General features: G+C 39.0%; 1 protein-coding gene across 2 annotated transcripts in view; it reads left to right on the top strand.

Annotated features, from left to right (window-relative positions):
• The first annotated feature begins 289 nt into the window (after window positions 1-289).
• The window catches only part of CCDC198 (coiled-coil domain containing 198), a 35,565-nt gene continuing 25,583 nt past the window's right edge, over window positions 290-10,271 (top strand). Inside the window, exons 1-2 of one of the 2 annotated variants that reach the window (XM_053673378.1) lie at window positions 290-742; window positions 3,109-3,191. In XM_053673378.1, coding sequence (XP_053529353.1) covers window positions 520-742; window positions 3,109-3,191 — 306 coding nt within the window. In that variant the 5' untranslated portion in view covers window positions 290-519. The remainder of the gene's footprint in view (window positions 743-3,108; window positions 3,192-10,271) is intronic. The other variant, XM_053673379.1, reaches the window with a different exon arrangement.

Below are 10,271 nucleotides of genomic sequence, written 5' to 3'. Positions count from 1 at the left end.
TTAAAATTAAAGATTAACAAAACCCTAAATGGTTAGCACGCATCCCCTTAAGTCCAGTGGTAATTTAGCTATTCTTAGTTGGTAGTTTTGTTACAGGTGGAGCTTCAAGGTACCTGCAATGAAAGGGTCAAGTTTAAGACTTCTCTAAACATCTGCTCCCCGTCACCCGTAATGGCCTTCCTGGTGTTAGAGATTTGTTTAATGATCAATAGAGAGTCCTATTCCTACCACTGAGTCTTCCAGAAAGTAGCATAACCAAGTCAATGTTTAACTGGATTTTCTCAGTCTGAAATGGCAAAGTGGGAGTTGGAGGGAAGTCTCCATGGAAACCAGCCTCCCAGGAAGTGGCCAGAGGGGCTAGTGTGTGGTGAAGCAGACCTACAAAGATGTCAGGAAGGAAACAACTGCTTTGTAAAACAGGGATAGGTCAACTTTTGAAATACTTTGATTAAAACAGCCCGCACTAAAGGTCCCACACCACTTCCCTCTTGTTTTTCTTTTGACTGTTTTTCATGTAAAATGGGCCTGAGCCCCTCAAAGGCTCACCCTAGAGTGACCAAAGTAGCCCCTCTGCAAAACAAGGAGGAAGAAATGCCTTCAGCTGCACCTGTGGACTTTGCATTGGATCAGAACCTGGATGAAAAGAGTGCACATTTCTTGGCAAGACTGCAGGACCAGAACCCAGCGTTGGAAGGGCAGCTGCCACCTCTGCGAGAGACCTGGTATGGGAGATATTCCGCAGGTAAACATAAAACCCAGCATGAGATTCATGTATTTGTGTCAAGAGAGCTATTGATAGCTTTACCTGCCTTGCCCTGTAATCTCAGAAAATTCCTAAAGTACTGAAATGTAAGGGAATACCTTTTGATGAGAGATTGAAGGTTTGTCAGCTGTAAATATTCTGGGTGTATTAGTGTGAGTATGTAAACTGCATAAAGGGCTTTTCAGCATTTCACGTGAGAAGAAAGAAATCATTTTGTTTTAGCTTAGTTTATAGTGCTTTCAAGGTTTATAAGTAGCTTTGTCAGACAATTAAAATTATTTAGATAAAGGTGTGATAAATTGTAATGATCATATGTTTCAGTTAGATTCTAAATTTAAATCATTCTCTCCAGTACTGTGTAATGCATCAGGCTTTGTTGTTGTGAAAGCCACACTGTAGGAGTTCATTCTAAGTGAACTTGGAAAGCGCCCCAAACGGAATTGATTTATCACAGTACAGATGAGTGGGTGAGTCACCCTCTCTCAATCTCCATGTTTTTCATGGTTATTTGAAGAACTAAGAGAATTTTTTCCAATTATGATAGAAATCTCTGAGCCTGAAATGGCTGTAAATTATCCTGGGATATTTTACATAAAATGCTTATGTAAAGTGCTTATGACAACCACAATGGTAATTAAACAGACATTCTTACTTGGGAAGAATAGTACACAGACACAGTGTAAACATGCCTGTAGATGTATGTAATTTTCTCTTTTCATGTTCTGGATCAATGACACAAACAAGTTCCCATTATTGGTCAGTTTGGCCAGAAGCCTTACATTCTATTTCAGTAACTAGAAAATCTCACCTAGAATGGCTACTTTCTGTAACTGACAACCTTTTATTGGTTCTATAACCTATGTTCTTTTGTTCTTCAACTTTCTAAGGACAGGAGTGGGAATTTTCATCTTAATTTTACTGAAGAATTCTTTTTTTTTCTTTTTTAATGTAAACCCTTTATTCAGAGTGTTAAGATTTTGGTATCTGGATAGTAAAAGCTGATTCTAATGGATTTGAGTCCCAACTGGAAAATGTTCTTAGTTTTGAAGTGAAAATCACATTAAAAATAAATAACTAGGAGATGGTGAGCATTTTGACCACCGTTTTCAAGGGGCCAATATTCTAAATCCATCTCCACCAAATACCAAATAGTATGACTTTGGGCAATTTACTTCCTCAGTTTTCTTCAACCACAAACCAGGGGTGAAAATAACTACCTGATGTGGCCTATGCCATTTCAGGAGAATCAAATAATGGGGTGATATCACTAAAATCATAATACATAGTTACAGAGTACTCAGGCTACTAGAGAAAATTTTGCCAAAACTATTTGGATTTTTAAACCCCACATGTTTTTCATTGCCTTTACTGTCATTTCTGTTTCCCTAACTATGCTGGCATCTCTTGAAAGAAAAGAAGGACATAGCAAAGTTCTTAAGGTGATCATTCAAATGTCTTAAGGAGAGAAACACGTTGTAACCTAGGAATTTTTTCCATTGTAAATGCAAAGTAGAACTGCAGGATAGTCTACACAAGAATCTAGAAATCAGAATGCTTCCAGTTTGTTGAGAGGAAAGGACTCTCTCTCTGTATTGGAAGTGCAATTAACTAAGAACTTCATTCATGCACTGCTGGTCATGGTAGTAGTCCCAGGGCCCAGGATAATCAAGCTAAAAATCAAATTCATGATAGATCTCTTGAGCCTCTCTGTTTCCTAACACAGCTTAGCCCTGCATTATTTTATCAGGAGAGAATACTGACATGTTGCATTATAGTGGCGACTTGTGGGGATGGCTTTCCCCAGTTAAGGAGACTATTTAATTAGGAACATACCATGCTCAGCACTGCATACACCTATGATACACTCATGCTCCATTTCTTTATCACCTCTCTAACACCTATCTATTTATCTATCTATTTAATCTTAAAAGGGATTATTTTCATTTCTTAATGCTATATTTTCCTGATTTACTCTATTATGTTGGGGCATTTTCAGGAAATGAAAATAAATCAATAAGTTTCTATTTTACCTGCCAAATTCTGTGTTTGAATAAACTTTGTCATCAATACATTTTTCATTGTGCAGTGCTTCCTCTAAATATCAATCTGGAGAGAAAGTGAGGAAAGGAGAGATTCAATCCTGTATCTAGGCTAATATTTTGTCAATTCTGCAGGTAGGGGTCCCACTTGAGATGTTTCACCTCCACATTCCACCCATAGGTTAGACATATTTAACAAAGAAGGTGCAAAATTGTGCTAACAAAGTCTAAAAACACATGATCAGCCTACTTTAATAGTAAATTGTTTCTAATGGTCTTTTTTTGCTTCTCCCCCAATTCTTCAAGTGCCCAGGGCCCTGTATTTTGACATCCCACTGGAACAGACAGAAACAAGTATTATTAAAAGGCATCCACCCCGGAGACTTCAAGTAAGATGAATTTAAAGGGCTTCATAAGGAATTTAATGGTAACATCCCTTTTTAACAATAATCATAGAAAGGGACCCTGACAAGTACCAAGCAAATGAGAATGAGAATAATGTTAGAAAGAATGTTGTCAATGAAAAGACCATCTTTCTTTTTTTTTAATCTGTAAATTTAAAAAAATATTTTATTTATTCATTATTTTTAGAGAGGGGAAGGGAGAAAGAAAGGGAGAGAAACCTCAATGTGTGGTTGCCTCTCATGTGCCCCCTACTGGGGACCTGGTCTGCAACCCTGGCATATGTGCTGACTGGGAATTGAACCAGTGACCCTTTGGTTCACTGGCCAGCACTCAATCCACTGAGCCATACCAGCCAGGGTGAGACCATCTTTCTTTAAGTTTCCGAGTGTAATGATTTCACTTTCAAGGCTACCACTAAAAGAAGGAAGTATAGTATAGTACCAAAGACATAGCCATGATGGGATTCGAAAAACCTGAGCTTGCACTGATTAGTTGGATGACTATGGGAAATCACTTGTAATAAACAATAACAGCAACTACTAGTTTTTAATTGCTGCCTATTACAGCTCAGATACACTCCAGATAACTTGATCTATGTTATTTCTTTAATCCTTATACCCCTCTGTGAGAAAGGATGTATCATCTTTGCTTTCTCCGTGTGGTTCAGAGAGTAAGCAAGGACAACAGAGGCCAGATATCAGCCAGTTCTCCAAATCCCATGCTCTTAGCTGGGCATAGATGATCTCTATGGCCCTCTGTCCCTAACCTTTTCTTGTTCTAAGTGTTCACTGGTTGTTGAAATTGAGGACATTAGATTGCAAGGCAGCAGAGCAAGAATTTTAAATGCACTCACCTTAATAAATATTTAATGCATTTTCTCTAGAGAACTGCAAATTCTAAGAACTCTTATCCTAGAAGGGGAAAGAGATATGAGTGGGTCCTTGAAAATGAGCACCAGCTAAAAGGAAGGCTGGGGCCTCTCTTGTGAGCAGGATCTACCACTGACATTTCAAAAAATGGAGCCAAATCCCACCTGCTACATAGTTCACCCAGATGACTAGACCAATCCCAGGTGTATCTGAGTTCATTGCGAGGCATTATTTTTGTTTCATTATTTTGGTTTTTATTTTACCTGTTTTCTCCAGAAGCTCACAATTATTATTGCTGTAGCTATATATCCTTTGATCACAAAAAGCACCTTTTCCCAAAAATATCAGAAATCTCAAAATATTGTTTAATGAAAATAAAGTGATTTTAATTTTTAAGCATATCTCTAGATAAATTGAACAGTTTTAAAACTTATGACTTATTCCTAAATCAAATATACCCTTTCAAAGGAGTGTGTTTAACATATGTTACTGCAGAGACTCTAAGTTGAATATCTCACATAGAAGATATTACTATAACCAGTGAAAAATAAATGTGTAGCTGTCTATGGTATACAAAGTACTTTTTATATCTACCAACCCTAAATAAGTTAAAAGAGTCAGTCCATCAAACTCAAAAAGAACTCTGGTGTTTCAAAGACTATACCCCCACAACCTAACCAACCACCTTAAAAAAGAAGAATCAAGACAAACAAGTTATATGAGCACAAAGAGTATGTTTTATTCAGTCTTATATATTCATTTACTAACACCCTAATATGTACCCCACAAAATTTTGTGACAATGAACAGAGGTATGAATGAGAACATCAAAGCACACTTCCTACTACAGACCTGTAGCATCACTGTATTGGAAGCCCAAGTGACTAGCCAAAACAACCAATGTGATGAATTACAAGGATAGAGGAGTGTTTTGTTGAGCCCAAGAGCTGGGAGGCCCCTGAACTTGAGGGAAGGGCTGTGCCCTGGAACTTGAAAGGCAGAACTCTCTATGTGTCTCCCCTAAGCTTTTCTTCATACATTTGCTTTACTCTCTCCCTGCAAATCAACTTTCTCTGCTCTTCAAGACCAATGGTGAAATATAACCATTAATTTGCATCTTAGAGTTCTAGTCAAACAGAGTGGCCTGGCTCTGTTGGCTCCAATTCCAAATTTCTAGGAGAAGAAATCTTATTGGCTCAGCTATGCTCATGATTCTAATTTTGGCCCAATGAGCTGTGACCAGAGAATATGCTCATGCAGTAGAAACGTGGGTAGCAAAGCCTTCCACTTTAGATTCTGAAAGCAGCTCCCTGAGAAGAGGGAAATCACTGGGAACTTGGCAGATATCTGAAGGATATCAACTCTAATTATCTTTACAAATGAGGCTCAGCACATTTGCCATTGCAAATGGGTTTTTGAGAGAATAATAAATGCTGGGTTCCCATGACATGCTAATGAATAGCCTAATCTCTGCCAGAGAAAAATGTTAAAGTATTTTAAATTATTAAACCAAGTCTAATTGCACTTAAATAACTTGAGCTGTGTATTTGGCATTCTGTACTTGCTGACCATCTACTCCTCAAGTGAAGAGCAGGTCATGAACTAGGGTTCTCTCTAGCTTGGAGCAGCTGAAATCTGAGAGCCCCCTCCAGGGAACTCTGATGCAAATATGCCTATCCCAGTTGAAGAGTTGACCATCACTGTCCCTTCTGGCCCAATTCACCTTCTCAGTCAGCCATCTCAGGTCCAGCCTAAGGAGGAGATGTTTTCCCCAACCACCGCACTACATGATGTTTCCTCAGGTGATCTTGGATGACTCCCTCATCTCCAAATATTTTCTCAAACTTCACCTTCTCTGGAAAGGCTTATCCTGACAACCCACTGACAATTGCAACCCTCACCCTGGCTCTCCCAATTGCACTGACCATTCAGTATTTCCCCCCACTCGCCGTAGAACACTTCTTTTCATTGAACATAGCAAGCAATGTACTTATCTGTTATTTCCATCATGTATTTTCTTCAATACCTCCCCACCCTCTCCCCAACCCTAGTGCAAGAATATAATCTTCACAGAAGCAGGGATCTCTGTCTGTTGTCTTCACTAATGAATGCAAGTGTCTACAACAGTACATGGCACATCACAGGTGATGGGTAAGCATGTGTTGAATGCATGTTGAATGACTGAATAGAGAGGAGGGAAAGGTGAGCATAAAGACTGCTGATGAAAGATAAAGAAGCTGGTTCTGCCCTGGTGGTTTTGTTAGATTGTTTTCAGTATTAGATAATTTGTCACAAACTTATGCCCTTTATTTTTTCTAGTCCTTTGCCCATTTTCTATTATCTTTTTCTTTGTGATTTGTAAGAGTTCTTTACATATATTAAACCTGGTGTTTTGTTAGTAATATCTGTTGCAAATCTCTTCACCCACGGTTTGCCTTCTCATGTGGCACATGTGTGTGATGTGCGTGTGTACACACAGATTCCTGTTTTAATGTCAGATGTCTCAGTCTTAATCTTTATGTTGTGTGTTTCTTGTATTCTGACTAATTTTTATCTTCTCCAAGTTCATAACAGTATTCTTTATTTCTAAAAAATGTAATATTTAACTTTCACGTTTAGGTCTTAATTGATCTGAAATTCATTTGTGTGCAGGTGTGAAGTTGGAATCTAGTTTTACTTTCTGTCCATTTGCTTAATCTGTTGTCCCTGTACTCTTTAGGGAGTCAGCCATTCTTTGACCATTTATTTGAAATGTTATTTCTGTCAAATGCACAATTTCCAGAGCTTCATGAGTCTGTTTCTGGACTCTTGTCTTCTGTTGCCTTGGTTGCTCGGTGTCTCCACAAGAATTCTACGCTGTCTTAACTGTGTAACTTTAAACTGAATTTTAATATCCAGTGTGGAAAGTCTCCTCACTTTGTTCTTCTTCAGAATTGCCTTTGCTATTCATAGTCCTTTCATATAAAGTTTGGAACTTCTTGGCAAGTGCCACAAAAAACTCTGTCTTCAGTCATTCTTCTGATTGGAATGCATCGATGGGGGAACTTGAGGAAAATTAACCAAATTTACAATACTGAGTCTTCTAAATCATGAACATGGCAGACATCCCCATTGACTTATATTGCCTTTCAGATCTTTCAATAATATTTCATCATTTTTCCACAGGGGTCTTGTGTAATTTTTTAATGTTTATTTATCAGGACCTTTATCAATCAGGGTTCAACGAAAGAGACAGAATGAGCAGACGGAGCTATATATTAAGAGACTTAGTGCAGGAAGTAAGCTCCGATGACTGTGAAGGCTGGCAAAGCAAGTCTGAAATCCACAAGGCAGGCCATCAGGAAGGGCAGCTGGGGCAGCAGGGCCTGAGCTGAAGCCACTCCACAAGTAGCATTTCCTCTTCTTCATGGAGCCTCAACTCTGCTCTGCAGGCCTTTCAACCAATTGAATCAGGCTCACCCAGATTATTTAAAATAATCTTCCTTACTTAAAGTCAATGGAGTATGGACTTTAACCACAGTTACCAAAGAATTTCACAGCAACCCCTAGATGAGTGTTGAAATAACTGGAGACTGGCCTAGCCACATTAACACTTACAAATGGACATCAATATATTCTGTAGGGTTTTCCCCTCCTGTTATAAATGACTTGTAAGTGATTATTTATTGGTGAACAAGAAAACTGATGATATTTGTACAATGAATTTTCAACTTTATTGAAAAACCTTAGAAATTCTATTTGTCTACAGATTCTTCTTGACTTTCTATGTAGACAATATCTCTTATAAATAAGAATATTTTTTCTTTCTTCCCTTATTCCTTGGACTAGTTTTCTTGACTTTTGCATGGAAAGAATGTCCCTTGCAATGTTGAACTCAAGTAGTGATAATGAGCATCCTTGTCACATCTGTGATGTCAATGGCACTGGTCCTAAAACAAACTATAGTTGTGATAGGATTTGGATAGATGCTGTCAGAGACTTAAAAGAGAACACTCAGCATAATTCAAGGCAGTTTTCTTTACAACTAACTTCATACAGGTTTGGGTTAGGAAAATCACAGAAGATAGTGCAATACCTGCCAGTGTCAGCTGAGGAGTAACTATCTCTAGGCAAAAGGACGAGGAAAGGGCCAGACTTCTGGAACTTGGACTGGGAGAGTCAGGTAGAGGAAGCTGCTTTGAGAGGGGCACAAACAAGCAGCATGACCAACCAGGGCAGGAGCCAGAGGAAGAAATATCCTGATCTCACTCTCCTCTCTCAGATCCCCTAACAGGGCTCCTGAGTGGCTGAACCCAGTGGAAAGCCATAAGGCAGGAGAAACTGCTTAGTCCTCACAAGCAGAGAAAAGGGTAGAGAAATGAGCTGAACCAATTTGGAGAAACAAGTAGAAGATAACTGGCAGAACGCCACTTTCTAAATTATTGTTTTCTTTATTCCTAGTGTGCTCAGAGGTTTTTTCCTGGCTGAGTATTAAATTTTATTGATTTTTTACTCCATCTATTAAATAATCTATTAAAGTGTCTTCTCGCACAACCAAGTTTTAAAACAACAAAGTTTTAGCAACAAAAATGCAGCCAAACCACAGAAAATTGAACTATACGGAAGTCTGACAACACCAAACCCTTCAGCCAAACCGATAAACTGGTGAAGGAGCGAGCAGTGAGACGGACCACGCAGGCCTCAGCAGCCCGAAGTGGCAGAGGGAACCGCTATTGTCCCTCTCTGACCCTGCCCCCACATACAGCATCACAAACCAGCAACCTGGGTGGCCCCACCCTGGTGAACACCTGAGGCTCCACTCCTCATATGTAACAGGCACAAACAGATCAAAACATGGCTCAAGAACAACTCAGAGCCCCAGAGCCAATAAAGCGATGAAGAAATAGCTAAACTTTCAGATGCACAGTTCAAAACACTGGTGATCAGGATGCTCACAGAACTGGTTGATTTTAGTCACAAATTAGAGGAACATATGAAGGCTAAACTAATTGAAATGAAGGGAAATGCACAGGAAACCAATAGTGATGGAAAGGAAGCTGGGACTCAAATCAAGGGAGTAGACCAGAAGGAGGAAAAGAATGACCAAACAAAAAAGGATGAAGAAACAAGAATTCAAAAAAATGAGGAGAGGCTTACAAACCTTCAGGTCATCTTTAAATGTTCCAACATCCGCATTATAGGGGTACCAGAAGGGGAAGAGGAACAGCCATGAGTGGAAAACTTATTTAAACAAATAATAAAGGAGAACTTCTCCAATCTGGCAAAGGAAATACACTTCCAGGAAATCCAGGAAGCTCAGAGAGTCCCAAAGAAGTTGGATCCAAGAAGGAACACACCAAGGCACATCATCATTACATTAGCCAAGATTAAAATGAAAGAGAGAATCCTAGAAGCAGCAGGAGATAAGGGGACAGTCACCTACAAAGGAGTTCCCATCAGACTGTCAGCAGATTTCTCAAAAGAGACCTTACAGGCAAGAAGGGGCTGGAAAGAAGTATTCCAAGTCATGAAATCCAAAGACGTACATCTAAGATTGATCTATCCAGCAAAGCTTTCATGTAGAATGGAAGGGCAGATAAAGTGCTTCTCAGATAAGATCAAATTCAAGGAATTCATCATCACCAAGCCATTATTATATAAAATGTTAAAGAGACTTATCTAAGAAAAAGAAGATAAAAAAGATGAATAGTTAAAGGACTGCAAACTCACAGTTATTAACAACCACACCTAAAACAAAAGCAAACTAAGAGGACATCTAGATCAGGATCGAACCATAGAAATGAAGATCACATGAAGGGTTAGCAACAGGGGAGTGGGAGGAGGAGAAGGGGGGAGAAGGTACAGAAAATAAGTAGCATAGATGGTAGGTAGAAAATAGATAGGGGGAGGGCAAGAATAGTATGGGAAATATAGAATCTAAAGAACTTGAGACACATGGTCATAAACTAAAGGGGGGGGAATGGTGGGGGAGGGAGTGTGCAGGGTGGAGGGGAATGAAGGGGGGAAATGGAACAACTGTAATGGCATAATCAATAAAATATATATAAAATATGCTTAGGGTTTTTGCATCAATTTTCATTAGTAAAGCTGTTCTATAATTTCCCTATTTTTAAATTTTTAATTTATTTTTAGAGAGAGGAAAAGGGAAAGAGAAAGAGAGGGAGAGAAACATTGATCAGCTGCCTCTTGTATGCCC

The sequence above is a fragment of the Artibeus jamaicensis genome, unplaced genomic scaffold (assembly GCF_021234435.1).
Source record: "Artibeus jamaicensis isolate MK-2021 breed Jamaican fruit bat unplaced genomic scaffold, CSHL_Jam_final contig_851, whole genome shotgun sequence".
Classification (NCBI taxonomy): domain Eukaryota; kingdom Metazoa; phylum Chordata; class Mammalia; order Chiroptera; family Phyllostomidae; genus Artibeus; species Artibeus jamaicensis.
Note: the sequence above shows the minus strand (reverse complement) of the source record. Positions and strands in the feature narration are given on the sequence as shown.